The sequence below is a fragment of the Benincasa hispida genome, chromosome 3 (genome assembly GCF_009727055.1).
Source record: "Benincasa hispida cultivar B227 chromosome 3, ASM972705v1, whole genome shotgun sequence".
NCBI classification, from domain to species: domain Eukaryota; kingdom Viridiplantae; phylum Streptophyta; class Magnoliopsida; order Cucurbitales; family Cucurbitaceae; genus Benincasa; species Benincasa hispida.
The window spans coordinates 17831000-17853504 of NC_052351.1; the positions used below are offsets into that span (position 1 = coordinate 17831000).

A 22505-nucleotide genomic window follows, 5' to 3' on the forward strand; every position below is an offset into this window, starting at 1 on the left:
TGAGCTTAATGTATAAATAATTGTTTAATTATTATGAAAATTAAAATTAAATAAGTGTTATTTAATTAAATTGGCTAATTAATGAAATAAATATTATTTAATTAATTATGGAAAAGGAAAATATTAGAAAAAAAGACTCGACCTTTCTATAAAGACCTCTCTATGGCCTTTTGGGAACACGCACAGAACACAATAAACAACACCATAGTGTTATTGTGCATAATTTTCTCTAAGCCATAAAGAAAATCTTCTCTAATCTCCAAAACTCCTTTTCTACTCTCCCTCTCTCAATAGTTGGATACCACCTATCCCTCAATTAGAATCCCAGAATAACGAGGTTACTCTCGTGGTAGTGTTAAAGATTGTTCAATAAATTATTTGTGATCAAGATCGTTGGAGATCCGTTCATTGGAACTATGAGAGGATTGTTCGTGGTACTTGAAAATCTACAAAGGTAAGAATCGTTCTAATCTTTTCCGTAATGCATGCTAGTTTACATGTTCATATATTTTTTTTTGTATAATGATTTTATTTAATATAAAATCGATTGCAGGATGTAAGACGTTCTAACAAAACGCTTCCGCTGTGGGATTCGATCCCTTCAAAGTCACCTATGGCCATCCTAGTGAAATGTTAATCTCTTCAACTAACAGCGTTATAAAGAGAGACTAATCATTTCACGGTCTGGTCTTATACAAAATCTTTGTATAGGATACCCCTACTTACATGTCTCTACATGAACGATTAAAATAAAATCGTTTATAATACTTCACAACTATTGTAATAATTTAAAAGTGGGTTATATCGGTAGTGTTACAAAGATAAGGTACCTAACCTTATCCATATACTATAAACCATTTAGGTTATTATTAAATATGATCTACCTACATGTTTAAATTACATTAAATAACCTTGGATCTTAGTTTATTGGATTAGGTTATTGCAACTAAATGTCGAATAGAATAACATCTTATTTTATTAAATAAATAATTTGTGTACAAAGTTTACAAACTACGAAACCATGAGATTTAGGGCATCGACTCCAACACAATTACGTTTTTATCCTCAACCTATAACCAATTGCACATGTTTTAAAAAAGAAAACTAAAAAATTTCCTTGATTCACATGCAAGATTTATTTTAACCATTTTTTTCAAAACCCCCCACTTATTCGCTCTCTATCTTTTGTTCTCTCCACCTTCACAGCAGCCCACCGGTGACCACACTGGACGACAAACACCGGACTCAGAGCGGACGAACAACAATGGCAGGCTCAGAGCAAATGAACGACAATGGTGGACTCGAAGCGGACAAATGGTGGACTCAAAGCGGATAAATGGCTGACTCTGAGCAAATGAGGAATGACAAACGATGGACGACGAATGGCCGAATCGAGTTCCTTCTAAGAAAACAGACTACTCTGATCAGGCTCCTTTTTCAGATTTCTCTTCTTTAATCGGGTTCCTTCTCTTCATGTTTTATTTGTGATAGCGACAGTGGTAAGGTATCACAAAGAGGAAAAATAGATGAAGATGGGGGAGGGTTCTTGCATATGCAAACCTAAGAACTTTTTTCATATTTTTTTTCATATATACTATGATTTATATACTTTTTCTCCATTTCTTCTTTAGCTTTTGTAGGAAATTTGATATATAGTGTGATATATTTATTCGTTTATTTGATATAAATGAGAGTTTTTTTTTATGCTTCATGTGTTTTTTTATGTTTCATGTATTATGATATATATACAAATTTTTGGTTGGGATTTCTGACTACTTAAATGGTATATATGATATATATATTGTGATGTAAATTATGATATACATTGTGATTTATGTCGAACAATAAGCCAATATGAGATTTGTATACCATGGTATATTTCATATATTGATTTATACTGTGATTAATGTTAAACATTAAGTCAATCTCTAATTTATAAACGGTAGTATATTTCATATATTGGTTAGAATATTTTCAAATACCTAACAAAATGTTCTAAGGTATTTAAAATAACCATGAGTTACGGGGTCATTTTGTCGAGTTCCTTCGACATGGTTCTCTCAAGCAAAGATGAGTTCCCTTTTTGTCTCGCATTTCTCATCAAACAAATACGGAAAAATCATCATATTGAAAACGTTCCTAACCCACCAAGCCCTTCCAGAACCGGTACAGAAATGGGTGTTTTTTTTACGTTGTTTACTTTAGTGACTGGGGGGTTTCGAGGAAGACCTATGTGGGGCACCTTTTGGGTGTGGGATGCTTGTTTAACCTCTGTATTCATCTCGTTCCTTACCATGCCCAATCTATCATAGCCAACTTGTTTGCTTCTATCGTCAAGCACTACTCAAAGGGACAGGGTTAGAAGGAAATGGAACTAAGGAATAGACCAAGAGTTTGACGGATGTCGGAGAGTCTCAACCGATAGTCCAAGGTAATGAGAAAGGAAAGCAAGTTTAGCACAAGTTCCTTTCTTGATTCTTGATTTGTTCTACAGAAATAGAACCTTTCCTTTCATTTTAGTCATAAAGGGAAGTTCCTACGACGTGATAGATCGGTGACCTTTGAAAAAAGGGTAAGAAGTCGTTTCTCTATTTATTTGATTTTTGACAAATAATTAGCTGTCTTGGTATTCTTTTTTTGAGAAGTAGAAATGGTTAGCCAATTCTAGCATGAGAGGACCAATGAGACAGAACACTGTTGGGTTGAATTTCAAGTAGTCAATTTCACCAATAAGATACGAAGACTTACTTCACATTTGGAATTGCACAAAAAAGACTATTTATCTCAAAGAGGTCTACATAAAATTCTCGAAAAACGCCAACGATTACTTTCTTATTTATCCGAAGCCAAGCCAATACATACGATAGGCGAAGGAAAGACCTTCATTTCATAGCGCCTGGGGAACACAAGTTTGATCGAGGATTGGAGAGGAGAGGTGGAAGAAAAGGCTCGGGATGGATTTAGGAGTCTTTGTGCGAGCGTATGCGGTGAGAGTCGCACGTACGGTAATGAGGGGGGTTATGCCTTTAGCCACTCAGCCATACCTCCAACTTGTTGATAAAAATTTGAGCCGGGCATCTGATCCGGTTCCCAGGGTTAGACGTATTTCCCTATTATCAGCCTACTCAAATCTGAACTAAACTAGTAGATTCTCTTTCGCTTATCGGCCGGCCGACTTTCATTATTGCAACCTTCGCATTTCTTGCTGAGATCCCAAGTCTCCAAGTGGGCCCTCTTGGCCACCCGCGACCTTGGCTTTTTAGAGAATCCCGCTCCTGTGTCGTGGGACTTGTAGCTCGGCAGTCCACCGGCAGCAAATTTCTTTTTTTAAGTATACTGATCTTGAGCCTACCCGAGCGAAAGCGGAGACTCTAGAGATCAATCAACCGGGCGCCTCCAAAGTAGTGTCCAAGTTGCTTCTATGGGAACATTCGCCTACCGCATTCCGGCCGGGGGGCCTTCAATTGGTCCTGAAAGCTAGCCAGGATTGATTATTCTATTCCAACTTGATTGACAAATCCAAATGAAATTAATACACTTGCATTGAGTGATCCATCTGACCCGAACTTAAGACAGCTGTATAGTAGTCTGTTTTCATCATCTATATATAATAAAGAATTTCACAATGAAAAGGAATTCATCATAAAAACCAATAAGTTAGTATGTGAAATCAATTGAAAATAAATTTTCATTAAATGCATATTCTCTCTCCAATAAACAAAGAAATAAAATCTCTAACAAATAAATGTATTTTCTCTCTCCAATTAAAAAAAATAAAATCTCAACAAATAAATGTATTTTCTCTCTAAGTTTAGTGTACTTTATAAATATGAATTTTTGTTCCAATGCCATATTATCTCTCCAGTCATCCACCACACTCAAGGGTATTTTAGTCCGAAAATTTCATTAAACCTTACATACTATCAAAAAATTTGGACATTTATGAAAATAAATTTTGAAAATGGATCAAATTTATAATAATCCTTAATCGAATTTACCTTCACCTACTAGCTTAAGCTTTTGGGACAATCGATGATTTAAGACCCCCTAAAAGCTACATTAGGTATTGTAAAGGGTTTTGTGTTGGAGTTCAACCAAGCACGGGCAGCTGATCCTAGGATTGAGGTTTCTCACCTTACAGTGGGAGATGAGATTATTTTGTGTCGGTGTATCACCTAATCAATGCTCATTCTCCTCCTTCTCACTTAAGGCCATGTTTATCCCAATGAAAAGTTAATAAATCAATGATAATGTGAAAAGTTGATCCCATTTGATTACTTTTGGTGTTGTTTCCTTGTGATTTGCATCTGTACTGAACATGTGGTCCACTTCCAAATATATAATAAAAAAATACAAATTAATTGACGATGAGAGTGTGCTCAATCCAATTGCATCTGAAAATTACGTCTTATCATTACTGTTAGCGTTACCATTGTTATTATTCCAGAGGAAAAATTATGAATTTTAACATCTTTACTGTTACTGTTACCGTTTGACCCTCAAAGATAACGGTAACGATAACCGTAACAGTAAATATGACAAAAATTTATAATTTTAAGTAAACACGATCAAAAGCAATCTTACGATTCAAGCTCACTATAATTGATCCATCAATAAAATTCTATTATAATTATACTAATTTTCATTACTGTTTGGTGAACATGGCCTAATTTATATTCTCAATTTCTTACTTCAAAATTTTCAAAAATTTGTGTGGTCTATCTTTTTAATCAACAATGTAATGTTTTAACCATTTGAATGTACTAAATTTATAATTTGTCCTAAAGTTTGATCGAACGTTTTTAGACAAATGAATAATAACTCAATGTACACTTCAATTAAAAAAAAAGTTGGAATGTTGATTAAAGTTCTTACTTTATTTTGTATGTGTTCTATTTTTATTGAATTAAGAGAGGTAATGCGATTAGTAGCTTCAAATTCAATTGAACTATGCCTGTTTTAATTTTAAAGTTAATAATTTTATGTAATAAAGTAAAATTTTTTAATAGAATGATTGTTCGAGTAACAATTAATAATTTAATAAGGTTTGTAGCGCTCAACTTTATTATATAAAATTATTGACAAGGTATGTTCGAATAATTAAGGGTAAGGATTCCAAATTTAACCTCTTGATCGAAGTGGAATTCACAATAGTAGTTGAGATTCAATCAAACTCTTAATTGGTAGTATGATTTATATATGAGTTAGATTCATGTTGACAGTAATTCTAATTATTTTTATTGTTTATACATATGTAACCAAACATATTTTGAACAACTTTGATTGGATTTGAAATGCAATTTTTGAATCTACTATCCTTCACACGTGAAGAAATATTGAATATAACACAAATGTCTTTCTTTCATTTTTTTTTTTTCTCCTAAAAAATACAACAATTCATGAAGGATCAAACTTCGGATTCCTAGAAATTTGAAGATTATGTTAATTAAAAGCTGAACCATAAATGTTTGGTTTTGAAATCAATGGCTACAGACGGTTTATATCCGAAAATTGGAAGTGGTTTTGATTTCCCAAACCGCCCCTAATCTTTAGTGGAATATATATATTTTTAATTTCCCCTAATATTTGGTAGTTGGTATTTGCGGTAAATATCCCAAATCAAATCATACATTAAGTATGATTTCGTATTCTGGTACGGTAGAGCCTAGAGAATTTAGAAACGGGAGAGATCGGAGCATTTCCGTTTGAACAGCGCCGCCTAACCCAGTAACGATAACGAACAATTGTTGGTAACTCAGGCCGCAACCTTTGGAATCCAACACAGCAAACACACGGTGGTCGACTGGTCGGCTGCGACTGCGAGTCATTAAGCCGCGGAAAGCGTTGTTCAGGGTTTGGTGGGAATGGTTAAAACCAAGCACCAAAAGTTCAACTCTAAGCGACACCCACAAGTAATTCCTTCTGTCTCTCGTTTTCTCAACTCTACGCCTTCCATCATTTTCTTGTTTCTGTTCTATTCCTAATGCAAGCTTACACGGATTCGGTAATTAGCGTCCAAATATATGCTTATGCTGCCTCATCCCAAGTTCTCATTGGGGTTCAATTTACCCCAATTTTCTGAACTAGCTTCATCATTATTTAATTTTACAAATTTCCAGTTTTATTATTGTTGATTTTGTCTTTCTTTCTTTCTTTCTTTTTTTTTTTTTTAAGCATAGTGGTGACATGGTCAATAAAACCTCCACCTATCTCCAAATTGAAATTGGTATGGTATTGTTCACTTGGAGCTATATACTTATGATCACTTCCTTCCCTAGCGGATTTTGTTTACACTCTAGCAGTATTTTCCTAGAACAAAATACCACTCTTGAGTCTCTCCTCATCTGGCCACTCCTAATCACTTACGAGATTTTCCTCTTATGAAAGCCTAGAGTAAAGCCATGTAGAACACGACCACAGATCATATTGTAGAATGTTCTTGAGGCTGACTAGTTCTTGCACTCTTTAGGGCCTATTTGGATTGACTCTAGAAAAAAACGTTTTTTAAAAAACTCATTTTTATTTAAACACTTTTGATAAAAACTGATTAAAATATACGTAAAAAGTTATTTTGAGTGATTGCTAAGCACTTTAATTTCTTCCAAAGTAACTTATTTTTTTAAATTAAAAACTTGAAAATGTATTCCAAACACACCTTTAATCTTCTATCCTCAAACAAAGATCTACTCCTCTACCTGATAGAAGAGTTATGCTTGTCACTCAAGCACTTTTGTTCCATCCAGATATTCATCCACAATGTTAGCAATGAGACTTTGTTAATTCTCTTCGGAATCTGTGGATTTTTTTTTGACACACAATTAGGTTTAGATCGTTTGATGCCAATTTATAAGGAGACAATGAACCTTCAACTATTTCCACATTGGTATGATATTGTCTTTCATGGACATAAACCCTCATAACTTTACTTTTGGTTTCACCCAAAATGCCTCATATCAATGTAGATAATTGTCCTCACTTATTTTCACTTCTAAGAAGTTTAAAAATATATTATAGCCTATCATTTGCGTTTAGTGATACTGAAATGTAGTATCAGAGCAGGAACTTTTGAATTCAAATATCCTGCTATATCAATCTAATCTTATTTGATATTAATAGTGAGTTCTTTTAGTTTGCGGGAGTTAAAGAATATACTAAAACCATTAAATATACTCTGATTTATGGGCCAGAGTTTTTAGGGTCAGGGGTAATTTAACAAGGATAAGTGTTGTCAGTTTGTTTAATGGTAGCTTTTAAGTTTAGTCAACATACGTAACAGTTAATAAGTCACTAGCAACCTTCTCTAAAGGTTAACTGTTCACAGCTGCAATGGTAAGAGAAAAATGAAAAATAAGAATTGTTGCCTAGCAAGAAGTCTTGGGTTACTTAAAGGGAAGAATATTTCTTTGCAAGATACTTTTCGAGGTTAAAGGTAACATTAGTTGATGGCTGAAAACTAGGCAAATTCCATTCCTCCGTTCAGATCCAATTTTTGACAAAATAACTAATTAGTAGCTTCACTTCAGTGCACCGAAATGTATATCAATATGTTCACTCTTTACATTATAGTCTCTTCTTCTTCTTCAATATGTTCACTCTCTAATTCCTCGAGTTTGATTTTATGTGCTGGATGGTCATATTTTCTTCTAATACTAGTGTTCTATGAAAACGGTTTTTATTGGCAGAACAAAAGGTCTGGAAAGTCACCTGATATTTCTCAGTTTCGTGCTCAGCTTGACTTATTAAACCTCCAAATTGTTCAAGTGACTGCAGATGGTAATTGTTTTTTCAGGTCAGGAATAATTAGATGAATGCATCTTGTTCTTGTTGAGAATCATATATGACTAGTAACTGCCCGAGGATACAGCTGGGGAGATGTCATATTTTCTTGGTGGTTTCATGTGTACCTCTTCCTTCAATCAATGTATTGTATACATATACTGCACGATGCATATAGCTCTAAACTTATGAGATATTCATTCATTTTGGTTGCAAATGGTTTGCATGCTTATCAATTGACTTGTCTTATGCTCATATTTTCAAGAGATTTTTTATTTGGATTATGTTCTATCTAAAAGTACTCATGTATTAATATCAATAAGATGCAGGGCCCTTGCAGATCAGTTAGATGGCGATCAAGAGGAACATGGAAAGTATCGGAAGATGGTTGTTCAATATATTTTGGTATGTATGAGGAACTAGCTTCTCCTGTGAACTCTGGCATTGTACTTAAACATACTTTCTTATGATGGGTATAAAATGTTCCTAGTAGACATTATTTTTTTAACCTTTTATAGTAACTACAGTACATTAGTATTCCTTATGCACTGTTCATTACAATATCTGACTAGATTAGAAAAATTGCCGAATCTTTTATTTGGTCTGCAATCCATAATTTTGTTATTAATACCTTGCAAAATTTCTGTGGATTAGTTCTGTCTGCAGTTGATTCTATGTTGTCATCCAATTATGCTGCAATTTGGCTCAAGTCACTTGGATTCATATAAATTCACACTTTGTTTCATTGGAATTGTCTCCTCTCTGTCTTCCCCCTGCTTCCTACGAATCTTTTTCGTAATATGAATTATAAAATGTCATTAACAGAAGAACCGTGAAATGTTTGAGCCATTTATTGAGGATGATGTCCCATTTGATGAATATTGTGATTCCATGGAAAAGGATGGTACCTGGGCAGGACATCTAGAACTGCAGGCTGCTTCTCTTGTTACTCATTGTAATATATGCATTCACCGGGTGAGAACTCTCTTGAAACTCTTGAATCCATTGTTTCTTTCCTGTACTGTACTTTTCCATGTTATCTTCCAAATTGAATAACCAACACCACGTTCCATTCTTTGAGCAAATATGATGACCAATGTAGTGCTAACTATGTAATACAGAACAAAAGGGTGCTTCCTCTGCTGTAAGCCTGTATTTACTAGAAATTGTTTAATACTTAACAAGACATGTATTTAAGTGTCTATCCTGGAACTCATGACGGCCGATTATTGTATTTAGTATTTATATTGGTGACCCTGTGTATATTTTGTGTATAATTGACTTTAATTATTATTACTATTCAAAGCCGTTCCTCAGCTAAAATTTTGATTTATCGGCTACCAAATAGACATCATGAGTTATATAATATTAGCTGGCCAGAACCGTTGTTTACTGTTTGCTTGTAACTGTATAGATGTCATCACCTCGATGGTACATACGAAATTTTGAGGATCGAGAAGCTCGTATGGTTCACTTGTAAGTGTTCGATGATTGTTATTGTGCCTTTGCCATTAAATTTTCCTATAGTTGATTGAATAGGTCTGAAGAAATTTTGAATATGAATCTAATTAGGTGCAATGTGTTTGGTGCTGTATTTATGTGAATGGTAAGAGATATTCTTAAAATAGATGCTAATAGCTTCTTATTGTAAACTTAAATTACATCGTATTTCGAAACATATGCCTTGAAGTAGCTATTACAAAATACAATTGTAAATTTGTTGTTCTACTGATCAGTTTCTGACAAGATCGAAAATTTACAATCATTCAACTCTTAGGACCAGCTGTTAGCAAAATGAGTTGGAAATGCGAATGATACTTCTTTTTAGATATTAAAATAAGTAAGAAAGAGAAAATTAACATGACTGAAAAAAGTTTTGAAGTGGGTGTTTGTAAGGTTCTAGTTTCTTTTATCTTCACAACATATCCAAACATAAGAACACTGATGTTAACGCTGGTATTTGAAAATATCAATCTGAAATCCTCTTTTTCTGATCATGTTGGTTGCATTTATCATTGATGTTATATGTAACATCATAGTGTGGGGTAGTAGTATGACCTGTCAATATTATCTGTGCTTCTTATGGCAATGTATTTGGGATTCTGGTTGTTAGTGCCTAAAATCTACCAGTATTATGATGATTTGGCTTGCATGATCTATTTGTTGACTTCCAGTTGAAATTTTTGCCCAGATCTTATCATGACGAGGAACATTATAATAGTGTGCGGTCGAAGGAAGACACATGTGCTGGCCCAGCCAGGTTAATCATAATCAAAGTCAGTTTCTCATTCTCTTTTTCTTTTTTCCCCTGTATATATATTTCTTATAGAAGCTATGCTTATTTTAACTGAGATTAAAAGCAATGTATTAGTAGCCTATTTACTTGTTTTTCTTTGGAAGGGTGATACTGTTCCTTCAGCAAGCTCACTTCAAAGAAAAGTTCTCTCTAATTCTCAAAAGAGAGGTGAAAGTGCTACTAGTCCTGGAAATGTTAAATTAGTTATGGCAGGTAGTGGTTGTCAAGATTCTAAAAAAGTTGAAAAGGTGATTACATCATGCTATTTGCTGGTTTCCCATGTCCATCTAATTGATTCTCTTACAACTTATTTACTATTTAGTTACGAGTTGTTGCCCTTTTCATATTTTGGGAGGTTTTGGTCCAAGTTGATGGTGATGTTGATGCTGCAGTAGAGTTTCTGGTGGCAGAACAAGCAGCAAAAGAACACGAAGAGCCAACTGAATCGACTTCGTGTCATATGGATTCTTCTTTTGGTAATGTCGGATCATCAATTTCCTTCCTTTCTAGAATAATTTAAAATTAGTAGACAATATTAAATTTTACTTTGTCAAGATATTCTAACACTTGTGCACTATCTGCATAAAAAGTGGAAGATAGATTTTTTTCCCCTCCTGGAATTTGTGACGAAAAACTTGAAATGCAGATAGCATTAATGCTTCCCTGATAATTTAGCAATGACTCATGGTTTGGAGTTATGCCCTCTTATGCTCTTATTGCCTTGGTTTCAGAAAACTTCAATTTGAGTTTTGTCTATCATATAAATGAAGGTGGATAAGTTTACATCTCATTTTCCTTTCATGTGCCTTCACTCTGCGGGAAGAAAATGCCAGAAAAAAGAATTTTGTTTTTCTGGAGACAACACTTTTGCAATGTTCTTGTCATCATTGGATTCCATAATTTTCCTTCAATATGTATCAAGATTTCTGAAAATCTTCAGGTATTGATGAAACAAAAGATTATGAGCAATTGGAAGAGCAAAGAGAAGAGAAGCATGACAAAGTTGATTCTTCTAGTCACAACACTAAACATTCTAACTGCAGCAGTTTTCAATCCAATGACAAGGTCTTTTTTCTTTGCTAGTTATGATCTCCTCCCACCCTCTTGTTCTTATTACAGTGGCCGTAGCTGCTGATATTTCTCCCCTTCTCTTATCAGAGGATCCCAAGGAATAAAGTCTGCCCATGTGGCTCAAAAAAGAAACATAAAGCTTGCTGTGGATCACTTGCTGCCAGTTCGTCTGGCAAGTATATAGTGTATGATTCTCCACCTGCACACATCAAAAGAGAAGACATGGAATTTGAGTTTTTAAAAGAGTGTATGTGTAATACGAAGCTTTTCTTGTAACAGGAATAAAACTATTGACTCCAAGAAGACTAGAAAGGAAAGGAAAGCGGGCAAGAAAGGTGGACCTGCTAAAGTTGAAGTGTCCTCCGGATCTGATGGATTGCCACATGACTTGGGAGCTCTTTGCATTTGATCTTCATCTGGCCGTATGAAGCCATTTAATTGATTAATGTTGTCTCATTCGTTTCTCAGTAACTTTGTATTGAGAACATTACTTTATTTTGTTTCAGGAGGCATTTTTGCCGCAGCTTAAAGAGAGTTTGGAATCACAGGTCAGTGACATAAAATAGTCTACCTCTTTTTCAACGGTTCCTTTATGTGGTTTTGTGACCGATGTTTACCAGCAAATTTCGCACAGTTGAAGGATCTTTTCTCCTCCCAACTCTTATCACGGTTGTTGTTTTTGATAAAGGATACAACTGTATTTGGAAAATAGGGGGTACAATCAAATAGGATAATGACAAAACATTTCGAAAAGGAAGAAAAAAGACTAGTTACAAAAAAGAACAGTAAAGGTATTACATTTATTATTAAACTTCGTTTAGGAGGATGACATTAATGGATTCGATGCTGTGCTTCATAGACAAGTATAAACCTTGAGTCTAGTTCAACCTGACTCACGACATCAAACTTGTCTCGAAATATTTTCTTATTTCTATCCACTGGTATGGTGTTTTTCATACCATTTTTTTTCTTTGTTCAAACCTCAAGTATTGCAGAAACTAAGAAAAATGAAAATGCTTACTATTCAATTTAGATTTTTTATATCGTGAACTGTAATTCTATTGCTTTTTATGTTTACTTTTTATTCACTTTCCCGTAATTGTGGAGCACTGTGTCTGTCCATATATGGATGACCCCATTTTCTTTGCAGGGCTTCCCTTCATTATGTTTAAAATAGCTGTTTTTACATAATCAAAATTTGCATCATACTGATGTCTTCAAGTTGGGGATATATGATGGTGTAATCTATCACTGATTGGTTGTGGTATTTTCCTTCTACAATGAGCCAGTGGTTACTGGGAAAATGAAGAATGATGGCTTCCCCTTTGTACGTCTATGGAAGGCTGGATGTTTGCTGAAGCCAACTGGACTTGAAGTATAGAAGCAGTAGCTCACAAAAATGAATGTGTGCTGCCAATCCTTGCCAAAGTTCAAATTCACCCACCTCCAGGAATTAATGTTGCAATCGTAACCACAGTACATTTGAAATTATAGTATGGTTAATCTGCCAATCAACCCACGATCAATATCTTCAGTTAATAGTATCGTGAAATGGAACAAGTGAAATTTCGCACCCACTACATACACAAAACATTGATTTCAAGTTTTCCTGTATTCATGGAAGTGGCAGATTTGAGAAAATGCAAAAAATTATTATATCAATCAAGAAAAGATTGATGAGATTTATATGCTTTCACTTGTGTCTTGGACTATTAAGGAAAGCTAGCATTTCGAAATTTATTCCTTGTGCACTTTTGCATTCTGTAGTAGTATGTGTGTAATTATCTGCTGCGTAAACTTTTATGTGGCTCCGTTATTCTTGCATTCAATTGAATTGTATACCGAGCTATGATTCACAGACCGTTTTCTCTCTTGGTTTCTTGGTCACCGAGCCTCCAAGAAAAAGTATTGCCTGCCCTTTACTCTCTCTAGGTTTTTGGGGCTCCTGTGAAGCTTGAATCCCGAAACTACCATGTCCGGGAAGAGTTGAGTCAGTTCAAATTGGCAAGTGTTTGGAACCGAGATTAGCAAGTTCAATCATAAACTGCAGAAGCATCCTTTGGGTTCCATTCCAATGTTTGAGAACAACAGTTGTTTGTTGCATTTTAAGGAGACCTCATTTCTACATCTTGTTTGCACTGTACTCCTTGCTCTTGTAAACATAGCAGCAGCTGGACAGGAGCTCTCTTCTATTGATGTGATTGCATGCATTACCCTTTTTATTTTTATTTTTTTTCATTTTAAGGATTGGTTAATAGTCTCTGAATAATTCTTCACCTCAATATGTAGAATGAATTGAAGATTAGAATGTCCAATTTGAAAGGGTAGGCTTGAAATTCTTATTGCAAGCAATGGAGACAGACTTAAGATCCATGATGTGTGATGAATGAAGCATTAAATTTGTTGTAAAGAATATAGAATATAGTGGCAGCACTTACCATGTACCTTCAGAAAGAAAGAAGGTGATGAATGTTGGTAGGTTTACACACAAAGGAAAAAGATGTCTGTATGTTAATTGACAAAACGTTTGCGTGGTGCAGCAGGGGGCAGGGCACATGGTAACTTGTCCAATGGTCCTTCGAGGGAGCCTTTGTACTAACTGTGCTACTCACAACGACGTCCAATAAATCGTCTCTACTTATCTCTTTCAATGTGCTCATTTTGTATTTTGCTTTCTTAATATTACATTCACAATATAAATGCGTTTCACAATGAATCAACTATGTAAATTGTCTTTTTCTGCGCATCCCAAACTATTTAATAAACTGCAGGACCTTTTTGTTTTTTTTGGTTAAAAAGTTATTTATCTACTAGATTGAAATTGAATATTATTTAAATCCCTGTTTGATAATCATTTCAGTTTTTAGTTTTTTTTTTTTTTTTTGTTAAAAACAAATATCACATAATTTTTTATTGTTTGATAACAATTTTGTTTTCTTGTTTTTAAATTTTGTTTTTTTTTCCTTTTCAATTAATAATTTGCCTTTTTAAAGAAACATTTGATTTTATAATCAAAATAAAAAAAAATTAACAAGTATGCAATGTAGGTGAAATAGTTTATAAAATTTAATTTTTAAAAATCAAAAATAAAAATCAAATGATTATCAAATGGGGTCTTACTTTTCAATTTTGTGTTTGGTAGATTCATGAGTTTTAGAAAATATCAAAGTTCAAAGACTAAGTATGCAATTTTGAAAGTTGGGAAAGAAATAACCTAAAAGTTCAGACTGAGGAACAAATTTTGTAATTTTTTAAAAATAATTAATAATTATATTATTAATTTTAAAAAAAAAAAAAAAAAAAAAAAAAAAAAAAAATCCTCTTTCTGCAAAGGGTCTGAGACGGGAAGTTCCTTGATATTTTTTAGAGAAAATAAATTTAAAAGCTTCTTGTTCCATCGCCACCATAATTTCCATTTCATAATGGTATCTCACAAGTCGCATGATTTCTTTGTCGTCTCTAAAAAGAGAAAGTTGAGAAAAGAAAACTTGCTAAATAAGAGGTGAAGTTAGGAAAAATGAGAAAATAATACGTTAAAAACACTCCATTTTGATCATTAGTTTATTTTCATGTTGATAAGTATTTGACAATCACATAATTAAATAATCTATTTTGATCATATTGTCTTGTTCAAAGCTAAACTTATCTTCATTTTCCCCCCCATTATATCATCAATCACTAGTCTCATAAATTTTGCATCTTTTTCCATAATTGAAAATGATTTGGAGTTCAAAAAACTTCCTACTTTGGAGGAAAAGAGAGGAATCAAACAAATTGGATTAGATCAAACATTGACTGTGAAATTGCCTAATAACCTAAAATGGCAAACAATTAGTATGATGAAAACGCATTTCTTTCCAAATTTATAAACTCGTAATGTACCCTCTCACTCCCACTGCCTTTATTTGCAAAACTTGTTTTATTTATTTCTTTTTTATTAACAAAATTCTGGCGACTTACCATTTGACAACAAACAATTGAGCCTTTAATTTTCTTGTCATCTTCCTTTAAACGTAAGTTTTCTTTTCTTTTTTATCTCTTTTAAAGGAAAAATGAAAATAAATTAGCCTTTCCAGACTTGATTAAGAAACTTGACTGTTCTTTTAACCATGGATTAATTAAGTTTTGTTTGGTAACTTCTTAAAAAAAAAAAAAAAGTACTTAATTTATCTTCGGAAAAAAAATTACTTAGGACCAGTTTAAATTACCCAAAAAAAAAATGTTTTTCCAAATTCATTTTTATTTGTACGATTTTTATAAAGACACTAATGTGTTTAATCACATTTTTACAAAAATTTCTTTTATATGCAAGTTTGTGTGATTTGTTATATACAAAAATTGTTTCTATCAATGTTGAAGTATTATAAAAGTTGACTATAAATAGTATGAAAAAATAATTTCGAATCTTAATTCAAAAACATTTTCACATCCGAATTTTTGTTTTTGCCTTTTTAGCATGCAACTGATGAAATTGGCCAACAAAGTTAGTTAGTAGAGTCGATAGTTAGAAATTATCGATGCAATTAGTTGACGAATTTAGTCACTAGAGTAGTTTGTCATTGGAGGTAATTGTCAAAGTTACTGCGAGAGGTGGTCGTTGGAGTTGTTGCTGGATGTGGCCACCAAAGATTATTGTCATTGGAGTTAGTGGTGCTTATCACCTTATAGGTTGTCGGTGGTGGTCGTCGCCGCAAGTGGCAGGCAGAGGGTGATGGTAGTTAGCAGCAATTATGGTGAAAATGAGGTAAATGGTTAGTGAATATATTTTGGTAATTTTATATATTATACAAATTGGAGATAGATTAACCAATAAACACTCGAAAACATTTTTTCTTCTTAAAAGTTGATTTCAAGTATTTTTCTCAAATCAATATATTTCATAAACTCCTATTTTGTGGTAGTGAGAACATAAAAAAAAAGTCAAAGAATTAAGGAGTCATAGATTTATTCCAGTGTGGTCACCTATCTAGAATTTAATATCTTACGGGTTTCTTTAACACCCAAATGTTGTAAGGTCAAACAGGTTGTTCCATAAGATCAGTCGAAGTGCGTGTAAGCTAGTCCTGATACTCACGGATATAAAATAAAAAAATAAACTCAGATTTTCAAAAATTATTTTTAATTGCCAAACAATTCATCTTCTTTTTAAATGATTCTAACAAAATTGAAAAGTTAAACCAAATATGACCTTAATTTATGAGTGGATTAAAAACTCCATACATATATATGTGCTATATCGAAGCATTTGATATTTTTAATTTTGACAACTTTTTTTCGTACTGGCTTCTCTATTTGAGCCTCTAGGTGGAGAACCACCACTTCGAATTGAACACACATGTATATCGACCAATTTTATGATAACTATCAAATTTAAATTTGGCATCATGTTACAATTGATTGATTAATTTTGTGATCGACCAAACTTGATGTATTGTTTGGTGGAAATTTGACAAGACTGTGTAGTGAATACTTTATCAATGAGTCATTATCAATAGGATACAAAACACCTGCGACCAAACCATCAATTTTATTAGGACTTGCTGTAGATTTAGTAAAATAAGTTTTAAAAATTAGGTCAATAGCCCTTACTTATTACTTTTACAAAAATAGCAAAAAAAAAAAAAAAAAAAAAAAAACAAGTTCAACCCACTTTATATACTTGATATATTATTGATATACAATTGATACACTACTAGTATATGTCTGATACACTTGATACATTGCCGATACACTATTGATAACAATTTAATATACTATTGATACACGGTTAAAAATGACTAGTTATTTAGGTGTTTAAAAATATTCATAAAAATGATTTTTTTTAAAACATTTTTTTCTCTAGTTTTTCCAAACATGTCTAAATTGTCAAAATAAGTATACTAAACTGAGTGCTAGTGAGCTTTAAGTTGAATCTATTGTACATTTATTCTTAAAAATGAAAGAAACATCATTTTTTTATTAAAAAAAAAAAAGGAAAAAAATTACAAATTGGATAAAGAAAATGTAGCAAATACAGAAATTAAAGTGAGTAATAACTCGTATTGCTATTAATATATATATATAAAGTATACAAATTAATGGAAAAAAATACACAATTGATATACTTTAAATGTGGTATATTAGTTGAGTAATATACCAAGAAATGTGAGTATGTTAAGAGGGCAAAATTGGAATATCGAATAAACGCAAATTTGAATTTGAAAATCTATTGTAGGTACAATTTTCTAAAGGCATACCCCTAATTATACATTTTGAATTTACCACTAAATTCCCATTTTATTAACATCCAATTAATATGATATTTTTGTAATTTTAATGATGTCAAGATTATAGGTTAGATGTTGATATCCTTACTCCAATATTGTTGTCCTCAAAAACTCAATGGTAGGTAACAAAACCTGAAATTGGAAAACCTTTTGTAATTTTGATTTTGAAGATCTGTAATTTGTGTAATTATTATAAATTACATGGCTTGTTTGACTAAAAAATGCTCATCCTTTACCTCTAACCTTTTTTTCTTACCAAAATTTTTAAAATTGTAATTAGATGACCTAATATTAGTATTACTATGGATCATTGGTGGCGTTTGTTGTTAAGGACCATAATTCTAAAAGAGGAAATAGCTTCATTTATTTTAAGAATTAGGTTCTCCGGGGAGACGCACAAAAGAAAATTAATTGGGAAAAAAAAAAAAAAAACACAGTTATTCAACGGTGTTTCAATTAAATTTTTATTTTTAAAAAACTTTTTTTTTGGCTACTAACTTAAAAATGCAAAAGATACATGATTTTTTTAAAAAAAAAAAGAAAAAATAAAATTAAAAGATAAAAGGAAATGGTTAATGAAATGGAATCTCACTGTTTAGATGCCCAAAAATTAGAGAGGAAAGAAATAGGTGGAGATGTTCATATTTAGACAAGGAAAAAGGTCAATTCAAAATTTCTGACTTGAATGCACAATGAAATCTAGCCAGTTTCCTCATTTGAGGTAAACAATAAACAGCTTTAATCCAATACAACAGATGTACTATCTACCCTTCCTGCACACATTATATATATCACACTCCAAGTATTAAAAAAATAATTAATTAATCAAATCAAATTTAGTTGAGTTGATCTATAATTTAACATGGTATTAGAGTAAAAGAGGGAGAAATTCAAAAGTTTTATGAATTTTTTTTTTAATACCAAGTTAACCTTTATGTATGGGAAAGTAAGACGATGTAGTGGGGAAAAAAAGTAATTGAAAGGGAATTTTTTTTTTTTTTTTTTTTTTTTTTGTAATTAGAAAGAAGTAATGAAATTGAAGAGAGAGGCGAAAAATGAAGGAAAGTTTTCTGGTCCCAAGGATGGAAGCAGAACTGAGAAGCAGGTAATAGGAAAGTAAAATTAATTGGAAAGGCAAAAAGGTTGAATAATGAATAGAGAGGGAAAATGTACCTTAACCTAATTAACATAAAGTGTTAGATGAAATGGTTACATAAAAAGTTTAATTGTAGCTTTTTGGGCATTGAAGGATTGTAATTAAAGGAGGAAACAAATTGGTTGGTCCATAGGTGAGAGAGTTGAGTCGTCCCTTTAATTTAAAATCTCAACAAATCCACTCTGCCAAACTTTCCAAAACAGGAAAGTCTTCAGTTGGGAAACTGAAATATTATGGAAATCATATGTAGGGATTGTGTTTTGTGTATAATGGAATAGCCTCCATTCACTCCTCTGGGTCTAAATGCAATAATTCTACCATGTGCATATACCCTACCTACTCTCACTATTACTTCACTTCACATTTATTTTTCTTCAATTTTCACTCCCACATTCAATTCTTTACACATGCAACTTCCCACAACTAACAATATCTATTCATCCATCTATCTATTACAAATTTTGTTCGTATGGTTAATATACCATATTGATTAGAACTCAGAATCATCCTCCTTTTCTTTTCATTTTGGGAACGCCGTTAATATTGTTCATTGAGGCGAACAAAGCTACTCAGTCCATTGCAGCTTTCGTCTCCTCTCAAAACTTTTATTTGATTTGCAAAGATGTAAGTTTGGGAGAATTCAATTATGGCATTGCTTTGTTGTTCTTCTTTTTCCTAAAAACAAGAAAAGTGAGAATGACCCACCATGAAGTTCTTAGTAAAGACAAGATAAGCTATATGCATCAGTGAAGTTAATATGTTGTGTTACCTATATTCTAGCCCTTCCTATCTAATAGGGTCATAAATGTCTTTTTGTTTCTCTATATATTTTCTTTTGTCATCTTGATCTAGTTATTTCAAGAAAAAAGCATCTATAAAAGATGACAACTTTCATTTCCATCTTATTCTGGATTTGTATTAGGGCATCTTTTGATTCATGGGAACCTACTTTCAAATTTAAAGAAGTGTGACCATCCTCCCTTTAGAAATTTTACTTTCTAAAAAGGGAAAATAGCCTTTTTTCTTCCTCCAAGGAGAAATTTGTAATTAAGCATATACTTCAATATAACTAAATAATTTTTTTTTTCTCTTTCATTTGCTTTAATTTGTTTACTTATTATGTCACCTTGATTATTCTCAACATAGGAACAAATTGTGCCAAACTTATTTTTTCTATATCAGAATTTTCTTTTTCCCTTTTCTTTTTTATTTTTTAAAGTCAAGATTACATTCCAAATGTAGAAGCTAGGTTTTGTATGCATATTGTTTTCATCAATACTAAAATACGCGTTAAATCGATACTTATACACCAATTATACATTCAATTAATAATATTACATATGAAATACACATGTTAAATGAATTTTGATGCAAGAATGAATCTAGCTACCTGATCTACATGCTAATTATTGACCTTAAATGCATGTTAAATGAGTGGCAATCCATCAATGCAATACCTAATTTACTATTGAATTGCATGTGAAATAAATGTAGGTATATCAAAATCTTATACATGAAATACACGTTAAATGAATACTAATATACAAATAAATTAAAATGTATACACAATTTACTATTAATAAAATACATATATAATGAATGTTGATACTGCACGTACTTATGTGTAACATACATGTATGATATATTGATAGGAGTTTTTTGGGTAGAATACTCTACCAAGGAGTTGATTAAGTTGATTGATATAAACAATAATCAAGATGGTCTATTTTGTATTTTAAGGACCAAAATAGCTATATATATATATATTATTTGAAAATTGGGACCAAAATAATAATAATTGCTTTTTTAAGAAAGCAAATAAAAAGGTGATGATAATTTTCATTTTGAAAGTTAAGAAACTAAAATGTAATAAATGTACAAGTTAGAAATGAATAGAGAAGTTGAAAAAGACTAGTGGGTGACTTTTGAGATGAGGCATTATAAACATGAGAATGGGAAAGATAGATGAGTTAAAAATGTTCACCATCATCTTCTGTGGTCCTAATTCATATGTATAAAATGACACCCATTGACTTTACCCAAACAAAATTTTAATCAAGTCTAATGTTTTATTGCACAACTTTAGGATTCAGACTTTTCCCCTCTTATTTCAGGCTATGAAAATTTTGTAAATCCTGAAGATTACATTGTATTTGCATCCATTAAAAAATATACCAAATTTATCAATCCTGGTTTTTGTCTATTCAAATCTCCCTCTTTTCTTCCCATGAATGTTACCCCTTTTATAGCATTTCAAAGTTATCTACTTCTCAAACAACAGTATTTTGACCAACATTTTTCTAAACATATGAAAAATAGAACATAAAATATTTAGTAAACAAACTAACTTTTACACAAGAAAAAAAAAAAAAAAAAAAAAATCACTGTCAAATGGGACCTTGATTATTTAGAGAAGAAAAGGACAGTTTGCATTAAGATGTGAAAGAAAATATCATAGATGGAAACCTAATAATGTGGTCCTCAGTGTGAAATATTGAATGCAATATTTCCTTTTTTGGAGTTAGTGGTGACATATCTTTGCTTATAATGTACACATATAATTCCGTAATTTGAGCTACATTTCATTAATCTTATGAGTTTGGTCAACAATTGGTTATTAATTATAGCCTTTTAGGTTAGCTTCTACACACACACATATAAAAAATAAAAAAATAAATCCTAAACTTTTCCAACTTTCTTTTGGGTAATTACATTGAGTAGCATTTTTAAATATAATAATTGAGTATATAACATCATTTTAAAAAAAAAAATTGCAGATATAGCAAAATCTAAATAATAGACTATATTGTTAATAGACTTCTACCAGTGATATGGTCCATCACTGATAAACCCCTGCTAGCAATATGGTCTATCACTAATATACTTCAAAAGCAAAATCTAAATTTTGCTATATCTACAATTTTTTTGCATTGTGCAAATACTTCGGGCATGATTGCTATATTTATAATTTTCGCTTTCTTTTTTAATTACCTTTGAACTTTAAATTTGTTTTAAAATAACTTTTCAATCAACCTTTTTTGTTATAGTGAAGACTGAAAAATGAAAGATGTAACTCATGGGTGACATGCTTTATTTATGTCCTTGAACTTTAAATTAGGTTTCAATTATGCCTTTTATTGTTTCAAAATTTTCCATCTTGACCCTTAACCTTTGGAATTGTTTAAAAAAAATAAATAAATAAAACCATACATTAGCTTCCTCTTTAAAATGAAGGCAAAAATATAGTGTAACAATTAGTTGAAAAAGAAAGGTTATATTATTTCCGTGTATTTTAGCAAGAGTTGTGAGAAAAATTAAGGAGGTGTTTGAGGTAAGAAGTTGAATTGTAAAGAATAAGGAGTTGTAAAGTCTAGGAAGTTGTGGACTTTTGAGGTCCATAATGTAAGAAGTCAATAAGATATAAAATTGATGTATTTTAGTAATGGCAGGGAGCATAGTTTACAAACTCCTACTTCTTAACTCCTTAGATCAAAGACCACATTCGAGGATAAAAATCTCAATAAGAAAAGGAAACGCATAATTTTAGAAGGATAAACAAGTTTTGTTAACATATTGGGAGAAGCCACGTATTATGAGAAAAGTCGACAATTTATTCTTCCTCATATGTAAGAAATATATCGAGAAACAATGATCTCTAGCTTGGATTGTCTTTATTTCTTTGTCTGTATCTCTTCTTGATATATGCCCTAACATTAATTTTCCTTAATTTGATTAGAGATAGAGTAGAGATCCCAAATTTCGTCTATCCTTCATGGTTATTTACCCCATAATTCTTTTGATCATGAGAGGAGGAAAATAATATCTCAATTAACATAATTTCCAACTTCATTCTCTTCGGCCTCCAAATTGCGTAGCATCTAGAAAATGACTAATGTTCTTTATTACTCGCCATGGGTCATATTTTCAGCTTTGTTTTAAA

At 32.0% G+C, this 22505-nt stretch overlaps 1 protein-coding gene across 14 annotated transcripts; it reads left to right on the top strand.

Annotated features, from left to right (window-relative positions):
- The first annotated feature begins 5500 nt into the window (after positions 1-5500).
- On the top strand, positions 5501-12879 carry LOC120074101 (OVARIAN TUMOR DOMAIN-containing deubiquitinating enzyme 7). 14 transcript variants are annotated; one of them, XM_039027105.1, is made up of 13 exons: positions 5501-5912; positions 7683-7789; positions 8100-8181; positions 8602-8751; positions 9191-9252; positions 9968-10052; positions 10177-10320; positions 10428-10548; positions 11031-11137; positions 11231-11315; positions 11423-11565; positions 11650-11691; positions 12294-12879. In XM_039027105.1, the coding sequence occupies exons 1-13, from the start codon at positions 5865-5867 to the stop codon at positions 12318-12320; spliced, it is 1203 nt and encodes a 400-aa protein (XP_038883033.1). In that variant the 5' UTR covers positions 5501-5864; the 3' UTR covers positions 12321-12879. The 14 variants fall into 14 exon arrangements, 11 of the variants coding, with proteins under 11 accessions (XP_038883033.1, XP_038883034.1, XP_038883041.1 ...); XM_039027106.1 differs by having other exon boundaries at positions 5505-5912; positions 8677-8751; positions 11013-11137; XM_039027113.1 differs by lacking the exon at positions 7683-7789 and adding an exon at positions 7790-7921 and having other exon boundaries at positions 5505-5912; positions 8106-8181; positions 8677-8751; positions 11013-11137.
- Positions 12880-22505: the final 9626 nt, after the last annotated feature.

Coding starts and splice junctions, on each gene's coding strand:
- LOC120074101 (XM_039027102.1), top strand. CDS start 5,865: ATGGTTAAAACCAAGCACCAAAAGTTCAACTCTAAGCGACACCCACAA. Junction 9,253..9,967: donor GAAGCTCGTATGGTTCACTT/GTAAGTGTTCGA, acceptor ATTTTTGCCCAG/ATCTTATCATGACGAGGAAC. Junction 11,138..11,230: donor GTTTTCAATCCAATGACAAG/GTCTTTTTTCTT, acceptor TTCTCTTATCAG/AGGATCCCAAGGAATAAAGT.